The 19,088-nt window shown below is 35.8% G+C and overlaps 1 protein-coding gene across 1 annotated transcript in view; it reads left to right on the forward strand.

The window, feature by feature from the left end:
• KCNH7 (potassium voltage-gated channel subfamily H member 7) overlaps nt 1-19,088 on the forward strand; it is a 207,859-nt gene that overhangs the window by 180,568 nt on the left and 8,203 nt on the right. The window contains exons 10-12 of the mRNA XM_063400641.1: nt 2,123-2,328; nt 4,844-4,943; nt 16,835-17,098. Coding sequence (XP_063256711.1) covers nt 2,123-2,328; nt 4,844-4,943; nt 16,835-17,098 — 570 coding nt within the window. The remainder of the gene's footprint in view (nt 1-2,122; nt 2,329-4,843; nt 4,944-16,834; nt 17,099-19,088) is intronic.

A 19,088-nucleotide genomic window follows, 5' to 3' on the forward strand; every position in this document is an offset into this window, starting at 1 on the left:
TTTTCATTTTATGCACATCAGATCCCTGTACTCCCACACTGCAGCAGAAACCCAGGCATTTGCAGGGCCATGCCAGTATATCTCCTCCCACCTATAGCTGTCCACACCAGGGACTGCAGTTTGGAACTTCACTCTCCCAGGGAATGGTAGGTCAGACAGGTGTGCACCACTGCATCCAGAAGAAACTGAGTCCACATCTGTTGCATGATCCATGAGGTAGAAATCTGCTTATATCTAGCTCCAGTGAATGAGCCCATTGTCTTTTGAAGAATCTACAGAAAAAGGATAGATGATATAAAGGAAATTAACTCTGCACTGGAATCACTCAGAAACCTAACAAAGTTTATCAATAATAAGCCAAATATTTTTGGTTAATTCCTGTTTCTGGAAAACCTACACACAATAATGAACATAAAAAACACTCAGTGCTTTGTGCTCTGGACAAGAGAGTAGTCCAACAGAGATAGCATGGATGAAATTTTCACCTTTAACAAGTATTTCAGCATCATCAAAGAAATCAAAGTGTTCTGAGAGATGCTGGGTTTCTCCCCAGTTTTCCACAAATCATCAGCACTGTCTGATGTGGATGTGTTAAGTTTCTTTAATACTGATCTGACAAGAGTAATTCTGCATCAAACACCTAGAAAACACATCTCTGAAATCTACTATCTCTTTCAGCTTTGCAGAGAGAATATAAAAATGCTATTAAATAACCATGTCAATACTCTCATTGCAGAGGTATTATATGCCTTGAATAAGGACCTCTGAATTCATAAGCATTTGGGGCAGAAGGACTATTTGGCAAACCCTTGTTTTGTTGCTGATTCCTGTTACATTGCACATCTTTGACTATCTGTTATATTTAATGAACTGTGTTTTATGCAATAAAAAACTCTAGGTTTTGCTCTGAAGATATGAAAAGATGAAGAAAGGATCACTTTTGTTGGCAGTTTATTTCCGGAGTTTATCACCTTTATTGTTAAAAATGTGTGCTTTATTTCCAGTATAAAATTATCTTGCTTCAATTTCTTTCTATTGGTCCTTCTTATGCTTTCCTTCTCATATTCTAGAGGCATTGAATGTCAAGTGGTTTTTTCCTCTCTAAAGAATATATGCAATATAATCAGGTTATCTCTTAATCTTCCCATGTTCAAGATCCTCACTGTAAATCAGCAGTTAAATTACCTTTTGCACTTTCAACTTAGTTTTCAACTTCCTTTTTAGAAAATAGAAAATCTAGAAATACTCTTAGTAACCTAATGTGAAAGGCACAAATATTTAACAGAGACAAAAATCACCACTGTATTCTTTTTTACCAGTCCCTCTTTCTTCCTTGCTGTGATCACTATTCTTTTCCACAAGTGTTTTCTTAGTTCCTCCCCAGCCCCAATTTTGCAGGTAACCCTGAAACCCTTAGTGTAGAACATATTTTCACTGGTTTATGGCTGTGGCTGCTTTGTATTGTTGAAGTTTAGGTACAGTTTGGCAAAAATGAGCAATTAAATAGAGATGACAATCTTAGGAAACACCTATTGCAAATGTATCAACATTGACTGGAAGAACTGTAGTGGTATCAGAACAGAGGCATATGTGTTTAAAGGGCTTGTTCAAAAGAACTCCTGCATCTTAGAAGTTTTGCATTCCCTTAAAAAATAGAAAAACTAAGTAATTAATTGTCTACTAAAATATATTTCAAGTATGGTCAGTTCCTTCATGTGATTCTTAACAAAGTGATATTACAGGCCAGACAAGTCCTGTACTGGACTCAGCAATAGAAATTGCATCTTTGCCCTCATAGCAATATTATTGAAATCACCAAATAATGCTTTTAGAAGAAAGGACTAAAGAACCTGCTCAAGTCATGTTTTTTTTATGAAACTGAAGAAAAATTGTGATGAAACTTTCACTTAGTCCAGTTATATGCCTTCCATTGATCTCAATATTTCCACCTTTAATACTTAATAATATTGCTTTTTCTTTATATATGTGCAATGGTAATTTGACCGTATCACTTTATGTGAAACCAAGTATTCTATGCCAGTATGATAAATAAATACATCATTCAATTTAATGGCTTACTCATGTTTAAAATAATAATCTTTGTTTAATTTTCTTTCTGCAGGGAAAAATGATATTTTTGGAGAGATGGTACATCTTTATGCAAAACCAGGAAAGTCAAATGCAGATGTGAGAGCCTTAACTTACTGTGACTTACATAAAATCCAGAGAGAAGATCTACTAGAAGTTTTGGATATGTACCCTGAATTTTCTGATCTCTTCCTCACCAATCTAGAATTAACTTTTAATCTGAGAGATGAAACTGCAAAGGTACATATAATAAGTGATTTTTCTTTCTTAATATTGGGCCAAATCTGTCCCACAGTAACAAAACTTGAAAATAACATTTGAAAAACTAAGGTTAACTAAATGAAAAGCCAAAATCCTATATTAAAAAATATACTCACCTGATTGCTTTTACTGAAGTCAGTTAAACTCAGCAGAAGTCAATAAAATTATTCAGATGATGTTAATCTAACAGTATTTGGTTCTATATTTAAATAGTATTAAGGCTTCACCCAGGGGGGTTTTGTTACAGCCATGGAAAATATGGGGGTTTAGATGACTATATCCTAGGTCACCACAAGGGGAACTTTTGACACTAAATGTAATTGTAAATCCATAAAATAAGGATAAATCAGATTATCCAGATTCATTCTGTGTCTAGCAATAGAAAATATTTAATTGCCTCTCAAATATGAATTTTTAATTCCCTTATCTTGACATGCACTCTACCTCCTAGGGGACTAAAAACTTACAAGGGATTTTTCAACTTTCACTCAGCCTTCAGATTTGTAGGCCTTTTTTGGTCTCTTCTTCCCACTGTGACTGTCCTAAGTGTCCCCTTTTGAACAAATTACATCTTCAGGAAAGTCAAGATATTACCAGTGTTTCCTTATTTCAGAGTGACAGGGTTAGTCTGACTTAGAAAAGAAAGTGGACACTTGGCCAAAGGGGGAGTGGGGAAATTCTCTTGTCCAGCTTGTGCTTCTGAGCCTAAAGACTTCCCCAGAAGATTGCAGGTACCCCAGCCCTGGCCACCAGGCAGGGACTACACCGCTCACACAATGACTGGTTTACATTTATTATTTCTGAGATAATGCCCTTTAGTGGCTTCCTTAAAGAAAGACAGAGGTTCAGTGAAAAGGAAGTGGCATACCGAATTTGGCCTCAAAGGCTCCTCTAAGAAAAAAAGGAGAAAAAGAACACTAAGTTTTGGGCTGTAAATCATACGAACATTTTTACTAATCACGTGTGGTTCTTTGTTTTTTAAAAAAATTATTACAAATACAGCTTCTAACAAGAAGTGTCACTTCTTTCTTTTATGACCTTTTTTTAATAAAATATCATTCTGAAAATAAAATAATAATTATATTCTTTTTTCAGTCATGCCTTTGTATATTAAAAAGGTCATAATTATTAATTACATGTAAAAGAAAACACAATAAATGTATAGCCTAGTGATAAATTTAAGTTAAAACTGAATGTCCATATATTTGAAAAATTTCTTGAGTATAATTTCACATTAATGATTTAGGTCTGAGCAATTATTTCTTGCAATTACATTGTCATCAATGTTTTATCATTATTTTTTTCCTTAGATCAGAGACAAGGAAGGCAGGAGAGGCTCAGCCATGCTTCTGAGCTTGCAAAATCACAGTTTGTCTCTAGCAATTCCATTTATTTTCCACTGTCTACTGCAATCCAGAAAATCATCCCTCAAAAGAAGCGTTGAGCACATTCTCATTTTCAAAACATCACTCAGATCTAAATTTGTTATCAGAATAATAGGTGCTTCTGCCTCAACTTCTGCTCCTGCCCTCTTATTTGTATAAAAGTACCTTTTTCTTCCTGCAGTTATTCTACCAGTGGGCCACCACTGAAGCACATTACTCACCAGGTTTACAATGAAGGGAATAGAGAAAGATGTAAACACTTCCCAGCTCCCCTCTGCCCTCCTCCCACACGTAAATCTGCTTACTTGAGTGGTATAGGAAACCTCACTAGCACAGGGAAGGGAAGTAGGCTGAAGCCAATGCCATGGGTATGTACACAAAGAGCAAAACTGGTGTTATATTTGATAATTTTTAAATTTCTTAAAGTGGAAAAAATAAGAATTAAATGCATCTTTCACCTACTGGGAAAAAAAGCACTGCAATCTTCTTGAAATGGATAGAAAAAAAAAAACAGCATTGTGTTCTGGTACAGAAATAAGTATCTGAATGATCTAAATTTGACAAAGAGAAAAGGAGGTCTAGAAAGATAAAATAATGAGAGATAAAGTGCCTGGAGCTTGTCAGGCTTATATTTATTGTAAAATATAACCTTTATAATCATAGCAAACTGTAACCTTTATAATCATTACCATCAGTTAAATATAAATATAATTGCAATCAATTACCCCTTTACTTCTTGAAATAGTATACCTTCTCTGTAAGAGGTTTTTTAATTTTTTTTCATTAATTTCTCTAAGGTTACATGAACCAGATCTATGCAAGTTCAGAGAAGCTGATAACACATAGACACATGTATTTCCATGTAAACTTATTATCAGGATAATTTTATTTCACCATTAGTGATGATAGTGCTGGTTTTGCATAAACTTTTTTAATGTTAGCCTTGGGCAATTCCATTCATTAGCTGGTGATGGAGAGGCTGATGCAGACTGACTTTAATATTGCCTTTTTTAAAGCTTGAACATGATTAACAGTCAATCACCTGTTGCAAATCTGCCCTCTTTAGATGGGACTAATCTGTCATTTTGTTTCATATTTCATTAATCAAGTCTGACCTTGTAATAAGATCACAAACTACCAATGATACGGATGGAGATAACTGCAAACTACGAAGACGGAAATTGTCCTTCCAAAGTGAAATAGAGAAAGGTAATTAACTTCATTTCTTACATTAGACAGCACCTCCTCATTATTCACTGTATTTCACTTGGTAATGCTGGGTACATTAGGGCCCCATGTTGGCTGTCACTGGAGCAGCCCTTGAGAATCCAGCTGGACAGCAAAACTATTCTGTGCACTAACCCCTATATGCTTATGTATAACTGGATGATATATGTTTCACCCTTCCATGAGTTCACATCTATCTGTGAAGAGCTGTTCCAACATTCAGCTACTTAGCCTTATTGCCTTTGAGACATGCATGTATATATATATATACATATTATCTCTTAATATCTATTTTCTGAGACACCATGTTTTAAACTGTGTGGACAACCTAGTCTGTGGATTATTTTATCTCCTCAGGAAAGTGCTTTGTTGAACTTGATGCTAGGTAGTGTTTCTCCCTGGAACTGAAATATTTTTAAAATTTTAAATTTAAAATGTTTCAGGACACTGTAAATTCACCATAGTCTGATTTTGATCCGTATGGTAATGTGTAAAAGCTGTTCTGGTAAAAGCTTAGGTAATACATTAAGTGCTTACATTCACATTAGTGGCTTTTGAGAGTAAACCTAATGAAGGAAAATTAAGTGAAACATTAAACTTTTTCACCAGTGCTCACACAGTACTCCTGCTAAATACCAGGAACTGTAGACAGTAGCTCTGGTCAAACAGCAACAGTTATGAAGACAGCTAAGCTGATGCTCATAGTATATTTTCATGTTTATGCAGGAAAAACACAATTCCTTGAATACCATTACACTTTTATGATTGAATGGTTTGTCTGACAAATTCCTGCTTCTGTTATGCCTCTCTTTCACACTCCACAGTTAAACCTCAGTCCTAAATGCAGCATAATACCAACTTAAAGAGTATCAGAGTAGCTGATAATAAATGGGAACAGTTTAAATATCCATAGCAGGTATAATGCTTGATGAAGAGACTCTAATCCAGAGTCTGGCTATTCAGAACAATGACATTCCTGTTTGATCAAAGAAGCATCTTTAGGGCAGGAAGCCAAGACTGACAACAAATCTGTCAGGAAAATGTCCCCATGAAATATTCAATCTGCTCTTCACAAAGAATCTGTTGACAGAGGTACTTTGCCTGACTAACCTTCACATTTCTTATGAGAAAACATATGCTGCTACCTAGACAAGATGGAAGTGATCTTTTATGTTGTGCCCGCTGTAGAATTACAAATAGGCTACTCAGGTGTCAGTGAGGTTCCAAGGCCCCTAGGCCTTTATGGTTCTTGCCCAGTCAATTACACTGAACATCCTCTTTGGAACATTTATTTGCATTACTTTTGAAACAATATAATTTCCCACAGTTTTATCTCTGAAAAAAATACTTGTCCCATTGGGGAAGAAGAGGCAAGACTTGCAAGCTCCTTAGTCCTGGCAATGATTGTACAGCACCTGGGAATATCTGGGTTAGGCAGAAATGAGGTACTTTGGAAGTCCATCTGAGGAGAAGAAAAAACAAGTAGGAGTCCTTTTCCAAGTACTGAGCACGCTTTTGGCCCAGTGGCTTACTGCTCCTTTCTGGTCTCATTTAAGATTCCCTATGTGTTCCTGTGGCCACAGCAGACACTGTAACATAGTCATAGAACTTCAGTGTTACTTTTCTGTGGCCCTTCCCACATCCTCTATGAGGCTGTAGAGTACTAGAGATGCTGCTGGTTTGTAGAGTAATGTTCTATTGATTTCAACCCATTATATGGAGGAGGGAGTGGCATCTTATTTTGATCCAGCACAGTCAGTCAATAATGATAAATGTATGGGCATGATCCTGCAGAGTTTGTCAGAACTGGAAGAGAAAAAAGAGATTCTAAACAGGTAGAAATTGCACTTCTAACCACAGTATGCCAAAAGATTAAAAAATGTGTGTTGTATGGAAATCATATTTTGATTTCAGAACTACAGTTTGAACAGGATAGAAACTTCCAGAATTCTCACTGTTATATTTTGATATTTTATTTTGTAATTATTAGAGGTATGCTTAGTAAATGCTCTTCTTGGTGGCATTCTTTACTTTCAGCTGTTGACCTACTAGCATATTGTGCAGCTTGAAATTGTATTTTTTCCATCTTTATTGTGATCATCATGTTTTTTCTGTTTTGGAGTGCTAAAAATGGGATTGTGTTATCTCAGCCTTTAGTTCATGCTAGCCTGATTTGGACCTTGTTGCCATGGTAACTTCCTGCACAAGTTTTATCAGGGGTTAAACAAAATCAACACAGCTCTCTTTTATACATCTGTAGTTAGTACCCCTGGTTCTCCAATTCCACACAAGACCTTCTCACTCCACATATACATAATTCCATCATTTCTATCCTCTGTCAACAAAGAACTGATCTTAACTAGTATGGCTAATAAAGGTTTGTCATAGTGTAATTTTAGAGGCTACAAGACTATTTGAGGGACCAGCTTGTTCTCTGGCTTCTAGAATTGGTGCAGTATCAGAAGACATCCCCTGCAAAAATTTAAGTACACACTACACAGCAGCTTATCCTTGCTCCCACCCGGAAGAAATTCACTGCATGTCTTTCTGAATAACGGATGGTACTTCTTGCACAGGTGCAGGTGCAGACTTAGCCAGTTGCCGTAGACGCTTGACAGCCAAGAAACTCTCTGAGACTGCTTAAAATTAGCAGCATTCCTGCCTGGCAGTTCCAAACAAAGCTCTCAGCTGGGTTGGCTTGTTCGTCTCCCGCTGACAATTTTGCAACAATGAGCTGCTCCATCTACACTCAGTTGTCATTTTTAGCAGTGCAGAATATCATTCTTTATTGCCCATTTCTCATTTACTTCTGGCAGTTCTGTGTGAGTTAGCTAATTTCAAGGGAAATGCATTTAGGCATGAACTTTCTTTTGCTCTGACAGTTCTGAGGGCAGTTCTATTATCCTGTGCTGAATAGGGCATTTCTAGAGTTGTTTACATCAATATAAAATCCAATACATGAGTGAAAAATACACTGTGTAAGGAGACTAACTGAAAGGCTGAAAACTTGGGGCTTGGAAAAGACTCTTCTGGAGTTCAAGCATTATCACTGTTGCCAGCAACTTTTTAAACTTTTTGTAAATGTCAGCTCTAAAATCTTAACCTTCTTGGAACTCTTCTAGTGGCAGCTGGCCCAGGAAACTTACAAAAAAAAATTTGGTTCCAGTGATGTGATTTAATGGTCACTAAACAAAGTTGTGACAGACTATTGTTACCCTGGGGCTTGCACTTGCCCACATCAACATAGACTGTAACAATCAAGGGGAAAATAAAATACATTTTGCAGTGCATTATTCTTAAAAGAATTGTTAACTAGTAAACTCATATATTGGTGATTTTTAATTTGAAGAGTTATGTTTCCTGATCAGACTTTTTAAAAACTGTCTACTGATCAATTCTCAAAGTAAGCACAAAAGCCAAAGTTCTAAGAAACTTCTAACTGAATCTTGATTAATGTAACTACCTTATGTGTGCATTGCTTGTAGATGTCTTTCAGGCTACGAAGCCAAGCCATATTAACACAGCTTTATTACACAAAGCCTCCAGAGGCCATGGCTCTTGATTTAGATATAGAAGACAAGGAAATGTTTCAGGAACTGATTCTCCAGCCTGAAACTATGAAGTGAAGCAGTACTAAGAGAATGGAGAAACCCGCCCTGGCCTGTTCTTTCCCATTCTTTTCCCCTCCCCCAGCTTATTTATCTAAATGGTTACTTTATGAATAGATCTCAGCCAAGCATTGTGCCATGGCCCCAGAAAGAAAGTCGGGTAAGAATGCAGAGAAAAATTGAAGCTCTTATTTCACTGTGTTCAGCTGTTAGTGTTTTGCTGATGAAGTTGGCTTGGGCTTAATTAGGAAAGAGTTTCTAATATTCCATCAGAGTCTTAGGTCATTAAATGGCCAGGAAACAACTAATGTGTTGGCAGGCACCATATAGCTGGAAACAAGACCTCATGTCCCCAAAATCTTACCTTATTCATGAAACTCCTTGCAAAATAGTACCTGGTCATCAGAGAGCCCACCAGGGCAGGGTTCCATCTGCTCCTATTAGTGTTACTGCTGTTACCACAGTGCCTAGGAGCACCTCAGGGAGCTTCCATAGAAGGGTCTTGTTTGCAGGAGTTACGCCCAAAGGGAGTGTCTCTAAAGGCCAAATCTGATCAAAATGTGTGCAGTCACACATATCCATAGCTATCCCTTGAAAAATAAAATAGCAATAATAGTACTATGGTGAAAGCTGAATTCTTTGTAAAAGAGAAGAGAATTCTAAATTTGATAAGAGAACCATTTTGATCTGTCTTGAATCCTTTCTGAGGTGCATTGCTATAATTCTTTGTTTCTGACTGGTTTTAAGTATAGCATTATTTCCTGAAATATAAACTAATAATCGTCCATCCGTCATTATCTGATTAGCATTAAAGCAGACACAAAAAAGACAAAACAAAGAAAATGGAGATAGAAGGCTGTCAGTCCATCCCTAACATCTCATTGTACTGAAAATGGCAGAAAAGAATAAACTAAGGACTTCATATGCCCTTCAACTCTGAAATTCTTGGGTTTTTAAATGTCTCAATTCAATTATTCAAAAACAAGTTCTTTTCTAAGCCCTTTTAAAAATAAGGACATGTATCCTTATGGAAAAGTCCATAAGGATTTCAGTCCATCATGATAGTGGAGGTTTCGGTATCTTCTGCTGTTCCCTATATCCAAAACCACCTAAACTTTCATAGCTCAAAGACAAAACACAGCAAAGGACACAAGAACCTACAAACTCTCACAAGCAGCCCTGATACGGAACAGTAATTCAAACTCTCTGCAGCACAGTTAATTTCCTCCACCATCACTATCAAATCTACTGGAGCTTTTCAGCAAAATTGTCAGAAATTCTATAACAATGGAATCTCACTTGTTTATATCTATATTTGTATCTAGCTTTATCTATCGTATCTACCCACAGTAGACTTAAGACCTCCGAAATGGTGAATGAAACTGGAATTTTAAAAATCTTCGATCATTAAAAACAATCACAGAAAAACTTTAAATGTTTTTAGTAGTGAAAGAGGAAATGTTTTAGCTTCCCCAAAAGACTTCAAACAATCTACTTTTCTTAGGATTGGGGATCTTCTTGCTTAGTTACTACACAGACAATATTTTTCCTTTGTGTTAGTCAAATACCATACACATATCTGACAGTACCTTTTTAAGTAGAGGGTCCTAAAGATAGATGGGATATTTGAAGAGAAACACAATGATTATAAGTGAGGAAGACAAAGGAAAAAAGCATGTGCTGAACAATGCAAGAACTTCCACAGCCCAGATTTCAGGAGCCAGTTAAGTCTTTGGCATTGTTTCAGATTTTGAGGTCTGATAGGTCTACAGACATGTAATTGAAGGTGCTGAATCAGGGCTTATAAGATACACAAATTCAAGTGCCTGGTGGAACTTCAGACAAATTCTTTCTATTGGTTTAAGAAATGTCTCAGGAAACCTATGTGCAGCTCTAAGACCTATTGTCTCTGCCATGTTCTGAAAACAGCCAAGCTTTGATATAGCTGCATGTATTTCAAAAGATTATTTTTAAGAAAATAAAATCTCTGATAGAAACTATCTATTCTCAGTTGTTCTTTGTTTCACTTTAGTTCTGCTGGATATTATGCTGTACATGGGTAGAACTATTATATGATGTTCACAGAAGGAGAAATTGTAGTCATGTAGCCAAATCTAATTTTATCACAAAAATCTGGTGTTCTTAATCAATTAATTTTTTAATAAATATGTGATAGCTTCAGGTTCCATTACTTTGCTTTCTTAAATTTCTAAACTGTGTAATACTGTGGCCCTCAAATTTGAAGAAATATCTGTATCACTGAATAGGCACTGTGTGCTTTACCTCTAGCTCTGATTATAACTAAAAAGCTGCAAACATTTAAACTTTTTCCACTTCTGAAAGTGAATTTCCACTTTTAAAAGTGAATTGCAGCACAACTATCCATCAGAATACTATATGATTATTTAGATTACCAAAAGAAAGCTGAGTGTGTGAAAGACAGCCTTTATGCTAATTGTCTCATTGTACCAAGTATTATTGCTATATTACGTGTGATATACAAATGATTTTCCTGTAAGGGGGAGACCCTTATTATGCAAAGTGCTCTGCAGATTACAACCATTCAGTTTGTTTTCAGAGCTTTAGGACCAATGACTTCTCCTGACCATACTAATTTCTATTTTTCCAAGTGAGATAATTTGGAAAATATTTAGATCCTAGTTTCTCAGATAATCCAAGAGACCCTGTGCAAAGCTTTCAAGTTATTACTCTTTTTTCTCATGCACTAAACTTGTGCTTTTTCCATATAGTTTTCATTAAGACCTGTCCAAAATCTAGGTAATTAGACATTTTGTAAACTTTAACTGTGCTATAATCACCAATGATGTTTCACCAAGGCGCAAAAAAACCTCTAGAGAAACCAATTTATGCTTTCTTACCACTTAAAGTTATTAGTTATGGGGATTTTGTGGTTTTGCTTATTTTTTTTTCTTTTTTCCCCTACTATTTTGTCCTCAGGGATGCACTGGTTATATGTAGATGTTGGAGCAAGCTATGCTTTCAGCAGGCACTCAAAAATGTTTATGAAGGCAACAGTTGTCAGTTTACCTGACCACCAGTCATGACCTAAGATGATCGGAACAAATTGAACAAAAAAAAATTCTGTTCAGCTGAAAAGTGGTAGAATGCTTTGTCCAAGTTGTTAGTCTTCCAGAACAGATGACCTCTCCTAGAACATGTTCCTTGTCAGAACATGAGTTAAGACTGGCTCTGACAAGCATCCAGACATCACGACATGTCAGAACTCTAAGGCCAAGTTGATTCTGAGACAGGAGCTCAAGCACTAAAATTCAAGGTTCATAAATGTCTTACTTTTGTTTAAGTGGATTCAGGGTAAGTTATAGTACCTTCTGAAACATCAGGGTTAAATATCTCTACAGACAAGAGCAAAATCAGTTTTCAGACAAGTTTTCTGGTGGCAAAGGTAGAGTAGCTCTCATTTCAAATGCTGCATACAAAATCAAGGGCTGAATGTTACCAATCACTTGTCATGCATTTGTAAAGATTATGGGGATCATGTCCTTCTCTCAGTGGAAAATAAATCCATATTTTCCACATAAATCCACCCTAACCTTATACTGTTTACCATAAGACTGTTTGCATATTACTCAACAAATTACTTAATTTTGTTCTTTTATTCTTAGATAAAGGAAAAATATGGAAAAAGTTCACCATAGCAATGCTTACCCATTGAATGACCAGACATGGGGCTGCTGTTCATTTTCCTATGCCCAAGCTGTCACCTTTCTCCTTTTTGATAGTCTTCCTTTAGCCAATCCATCAGAGGGCACCCAGCTATATCTAGCAATGTGATCCATTCCAGACACATTCAACTAAGTATCAATCAAATAGCAAGAAAAAAAAAATTGGGGAGGATTTTAATTAGCAGTTTTGATCCTAAAGTCGCTGATTGGAATTCTGAGGAGTAGTTTAGACTGTGTACATCTTGAGTAGACTTTGCTGGATTCATACATTGGTCCTGCTCCACAGTACCAGGACTTTTTGATATTAGATAAATATTATGTGTCACTTATAATGTTCTTGCACCACTAAGTGAAAAGCAGGGATTTCAGGAATTAGGATTACCATTTTCCCTGACTGGTTGTATGCTGTTCCCCATCGATATGATGAAAAACATAGGACGTGTTCAAATTATTCATCAACAGTTTTTGATTTTTTTGACATTTAGAAATTTTGCACTCTTTCAACCCTGTTTTAGGTATAGTATTTAATATACTGTCTGAAATGCGTGCTCACTGACTTTTCATTCAAAATATTTGCTGCCCATGGTGGATACACAAGGCATTTTTCTGCTCTCTGACAATGTAACAGGTATTTTTCAATTAAAGAACAGATAACACATAGTCATGGTGGCAAAAATACTTTGCTTGTACACAGAAACACAGATGATGATGACAAAAATGCTTTTGAATATCACACAAGAAAGAGCTTGTAACACTTGAACCAAAATACTTGATGGGAATCTAAAGATCTCCAGATCTTCTGAACCATTTACCATCCTTCCATCCAAGTCACAGTGTGCATTTCTCCTTACTCTCCACACATGCAAAGCACGCAGTTGGTGTAGTATAAAGCAATATGGTGGGTTTTTTCAAAGGAAAGGGAAAATGTCATTTCTGCTGAACAGATTTATAGTGGTGAGGATAATGTTAATGATAAGGATTGTCTGTATTATGGTTTGGAATCTAAATTGCTGTCTGTGGGAGTGAGGAAGCCATTCACCTCATATCCTGCACAAAATTGAATTTGTCTCAGCATATTATGGGATTTTTTTATTGGATGGCTGAAAAGGGAGTAAAAATTTGCTACCTTCTGAAACACTAGGCTACATAGCTAGCTTGATTAATGATGACAAATTCCAGTTAATGAAATTACAGCAGTAATAAACAATGCTTGGAAATATATTGCTGACACTTTCACCAATATTGTTTGCAGCAGACTGATGTATTAAGAGAAAATACCTCTAGATCATGCAGATTGGCAGTACTTGAGTAATGCAGAATTTCAATACTGCATACCATATTACACAAAAGAAATCTGTCTGACCTCTGTTAACCATCCCATGAAGTAGAATTTTAATGCCAGTATTTCTGTGAGTTTCTGTCATTGTTCTATGACCCAGACTTGTGACAACCCCATTTCTTCCCTTCCTTTGCCCATGCATGCATGAAAAGCAGAACCAAACCTTCTGATAATTACTTTGAAGATTTTGGAATTTCCAGACAGCAAATGTCAGAGGACATTGCCTGTAAACATGTGCCAAAACACATAACAGGTCAAAACAGTACCATAAAGAGTGTAAATGATGTTTATACATTTTGGTAAAGCAGGAAGTTATGAAAATAATCATCTTCAGTAAAACAATTTCTAGCTGTTTCAGCATCAGAAAGTGTAATTTCTCTTACTGGGAAAGAGAAAACACTAGAACTGGTGTGGGAGGGAGAAGAGGAAGGTAGGGTTTAACAATTACATTTGGAAGAGGAACAGAAAGAGATAAATAAAACTTTTAATGGTGGTAATTTTCTGTGTGGCAGAAAGTGAATGTGTCCATACATATGCAGATAGAAAAGTCTTCTCTTCTGGAAAATCCATTCCAAAGCAATGACTGAATTTCATTACAAAAGGAAGGAGAAATCGCAGAAATTCACATTCTGAAAAAGTCTTACCTATCTATTATTTGTAACTTACTTTCCACTGAGCTGCAGAGGCACTACTAAGGTGTTGAGCAGAGATACAGAGCTTGCACCATTATCAGGTCCTGAAGAGTCAAGAAAATGGAGCTGTTTCTATTTTAATTCATACCCTAGGTGCAAAGCATGACAAGATTGTCCTCCAGAGAGAAGAAATGTTAGCATTGAATATGAGCCTTTTAAAAGGAAAACAACTTTTGACTCTCTGAGTATAGCCATAGGGCTAGAAGATAAAGCAATGGCAGTAAAGCCAAAGATGTCCGTTTTGAAATAGATCAGCTGATGAAAAAATCTTCCCTGATTTCAATAGGCAGGAGACTACATTCAAAATATCTCTGGCTTCCTTCCCACGCCAGTGAGTTCATAATATTTGGATAGCATTTGGAAAATAATGTGTTCTGTTGTTCTGATATAGACAGAGATTAGATGAAAGGATATCAATTGAATTACCCTGGTTTTACAGCAGAGTATTAGCAGAATCTGGCTTCATGTTTCTAAATATTTTAGTATTTTATGAATATAAGAGATAAGACAGTCTGCTATATTTCAGCTGCTAACAAATTTTTTCACTAGAGTCTCAATGACCTCTTCTTAAAATTAGTCCACTGCTTGATTTGTATTCCACAGAGTGCTCATTACAGCTGCCGTTAGTGCAGAAAATCCCATGAACATATAAAATTACCCTAAAAATTGGTAATTTCAAGCTTTCATTAGAAGGTCTTTTTCACAGGTTGAAGTCAGTCAAACACTAAGCAATTAAGACAATTTACTGTAGCGTGACTATGTTTTCAATATATTCCCACAATAAATGCCATGGGAGACATCTATAATAAAATTTTCTTATGAAGCTTTATTTTGCTTTGTACCGTTTTGGAGATGGAATTGTCGAGAACATGGCACTTGAGTTTTGAGTCTGAGCATCCCCCAAGAGCTTTACACTGCCAGTCCATTTGCAGTTGTTTTGACAATTTTGTAGCAACCGAACATCATCAATATCATGGAGAGCCAGAAGTAGTACTGCTTAACAAAAGCCCAGTAAAGTCACCTCAGTTTGGGGTTGTGTTAATTGCCTTAGGAGACTCTAGAGCGTACGGGTACAGGAGGCCTGCTTTGGCACTGGGTTTATTTTGCTTTGTTAATGGGTTTATTTTCTTCACCATTACCTGCCCACACTGCTCACAGATTTCTGGGTCCTTGAAGGATGCTCTTTACAGATACCATGTTCTTTTTATGTGCGGACAAAAACAATTAGATGAAGCCACAGTTTCATTTCCTTATAGTGACCAGAAAACAGAGAAGAAACCTAGGGAATGTTGGATTAGCCACTGCTGTAGGCTATAAAGACTACAGACATTCCAGAACTATGTTGATTAGTAATTAGCACAAAGCAGATGGGAAATCATGCTGTCTCCCCAGGAAGTTAATGCAAACTAGTTACAGTATTTATATGATGTTGAGACTACCCTGCTAAAATGTGTTTTAAATAAATAACAGAACTGAAATTATCTTGACATTTCAGTTAAAAATAGGTAAGACCAAATATTGAATTGGAATTTAGCTTCACGTTTGTGCTGAAAAGAGATCAAGACTTCTTTATATTAATAAATAATCATTCTAGGGTTTGAATCCTATTTAATTTTTACAATATGTTTTTAAAGATATCTGTTTTAAATCTAGGCTTATTGCCACTTTTTCAGAGGACTAAATCTGCTGCTGCTCACTATGGACCCTGAACATGATTAATGAAATACTCATTCTCAGCTTGACTGGCGCACCACTACCATATATATCACAGAATATTCTTTACTTTTGTTATTCAGAAGATTGGATGTTCAGAGAATTGCAGCACTAAAGGCTAAGGAATTAGGACTACCTTGCAAAGTTGTTTTGAGGTGATCCCATAAGTCAGACTAGGAATTCCCTCCCTCCTTCTCTTTCTCTCTGCCACATCAAACCTGTAATAAATTTGGAGAAATGTGCTCTCTGGTTAGGTGGGCTGAGAAATTTGGGGATCAGTGGTTGATGAATACATGTGCCTCTTATGGGAAAAGAATAATCAACAAATATGCTCTCATGTGAGAATAACTTGAAAGAGTATTTCTGATACCAAGTCTAACTTACATGACTGTTAGCGTGTCAAGTCTGTAATAAATCGCCAATAATGAGAGAAAATGGAAGACAGAATGAAATATTTAATATTTTGTAATCTTTGGAATATAAGGCTTACTCAAGTTTCATCCTCACTGAAAAAAAAAAAAGTACACAGGAGAGTTGTGTTGGATAAAGCCTTTGCTGCTTTGATACAGATAAGTTTTGCAAAACAAGTTATTGTTTATGGACTAAGAATCCTTACACACAAATGTCTTCCAGGACTTCAAAAGAAATATGAAACTCTTCTGATAGAAGCCTCAAAGAAAGGCTTTAAAATATATGTTTTTTCTAACAGTGAACTTCCTACCTGATATAAGAATCATGTCCATCCTCAGACCATAATAAACCAGAATAAACTTTCGAGAATTGCTTATTTTTGTACACAATTATTTCACTTTCACAGATTACTTCAAAGAGAATGATCAGAGTGATCCTGAACCATCAGGAGACAGCACCAGATACTATCAATCTATTAAGAAACATTTTGAGGAGAAAAAAAGTGGGTCATCATCGTTTGTGTCCTCCATTGAAGATGAGCAAAAGCCCCTGTTCTCTGGGATAGCTGATTACCCATCTGTAACAGAGAAAACCACAGAGATGGACTTTGAAGAAACGGATCACGACACAGAAGAAATTCTTATTGACAAAAGAAGCAGTTCTTGTAAAGGTAATTCAGCTGTTTCTATTTAGTAACGTTTGAGCAGACATCTTTTTAGTCTGATTAACAAAAAATTTTTTGAATGGTTCTCTTGATTCCTTACATAATACTTACTCAAAAAAGCTTAAGAAAAAATATCTTAGATCCAAAAATTATTATTTCTCAAGAGGGTTAATATAATTTAATTCAATGGGAACTGGCTTGTAGAACCTCTAAAAAGTCACTCTAGGTTTTGCTACCAATCATCTTGTAGCTGAACTACCTAAGTAATTTAAACAAACTCTTGTAAATTGTCCACTGGTATTGTACTTCACTGAGTGCCCATTGATGATATCTCCATTTGGAAGATTCTGGACTCAAAGCAGTCCAGTATCTCCCAAAGGGTATTTGACGTGCCAGGGTTGGATGACAGTAAAAAAATTAAAGATAATGAGAGCCAGACTAGCTAAACCTAGTGATAATTACACAGGCACCAAAAAAATGTTTTCAGATAACTAATTTTATTCACTGCATTGACAAGGAACAGCAAAAAGTAAGCGGAAAAAATCATAATAGCTCGAAAGAATACTATCATGTCTTGCTGCACCTGTTGGTTAAAGGAGTGCCTTTATACCACACAGAAAAAAAATCATGACTTCCATAAGTAACACACATGAATAAAGATTTGAGCTTTTCTATATGACAAATGCTCAGGAACTACTAAGCAATCTCAGATACTTTTACATAGAGTTAAATCATGTAATTAAAATTACATCTAGTATACTAAAATATTAATTTTCTCAGTGATGTGAAAGGAAATTAATAAAAAACCCTGTATTAATATACAATTTAAATATTGCTGCAAATTCATTTCTAATTCTTTCAGTCTGAAGGCAAGAATTACATATTTATTGTTTAATGCTGTTTTCCTCAGCAGTTTCCATTGAGACAATTTAACCATTTATCCATCATTCAATAAACTTTAGGCTTTTAGGCTATCATTTTAAATAAACTTAATGATAAATCAGACCAAGCAATGATTTTAAGATCTCAGAGGTATGAATATGTGAAGCCCGGTCTCTTCAAGTTAAGGCCCTATAAATCCACACCACATAAACTTGTTGCATACATAGTGCAATTGGAAACCTTTCCTTTCCCCTACTAATACCCAGAAATGTGTCCTTGCAGCTATAGCAACATTTTCCAAGGCAACTTATTGCAGATTTTATTTGAGCTAAATTTAGCATATCTAAAGGTTACATATTTCCATTAAGACCACAATCTTTTTCCTACTTTGTAATTTAGCACTTCCAGTAATGTTATGCAAGGTAATGAGCTTTCTTGCAACATTTATAAAACCTTCAAGGTCAATAAGATTAGCTTATCCTGATATATGTTTTAAACTAAATTTTTACTCCTGCTATTAGAGATTGATCATAACTTACCACAAGAGTAGTTACAAACATAATGAACTTGTGAAAAACCCTCTGCTTTTGTGTATTTTCATATATTATGGTACCTTATAAATCTTGGATAAAAATGCACTTGTACAAAGCTACTCCATTACCGCTGTGACTGATACATATTTAATTATCTTTTGTTTTTAAGTTTTGGTCATTACTTCAATGAATGGAAAGACTGTTAATAATGTATTGTATAATTTGGCAAAAACAGTATAAACGTCTGTCTCATAATTCTAGGACCCAACTTTTGTCTTTTGAGCATATGGCTCTTTTGTGAAGGTCTGAGAATTTTTCTGTAGCTGTTAACTATGTATAAAGGAAAACTGGTATTTTCACTTGGTCATTATTTGGGCTAAAAGACTGATTCTTCAGTTGTTCTGGTGAGCCTAGTTATACGTTTATTAACTTAGTACTCAGTCTGTTTCTTCAAGCCCTGGAAGGCTAGAGTTGGTTATAAAGCTGCAGCTGCTGATGGGCTTTTCTGGAGTTACTAATGAATATGGAATACCTGAAAAGACACTTAGATGAGTAGAACACCATATTTTATAGAGTATTAA

The sequence above is a fragment of the Prinia subflava genome, chromosome 6, assembly GCF_021018805.1.
Source record: "Prinia subflava isolate CZ2003 ecotype Zambia chromosome 6, Cam_Psub_1.2, whole genome shotgun sequence".
In the NCBI taxonomy this organism is placed as follows: domain Eukaryota; kingdom Metazoa; phylum Chordata; class Aves; order Passeriformes; family Cisticolidae; genus Prinia; species Prinia subflava.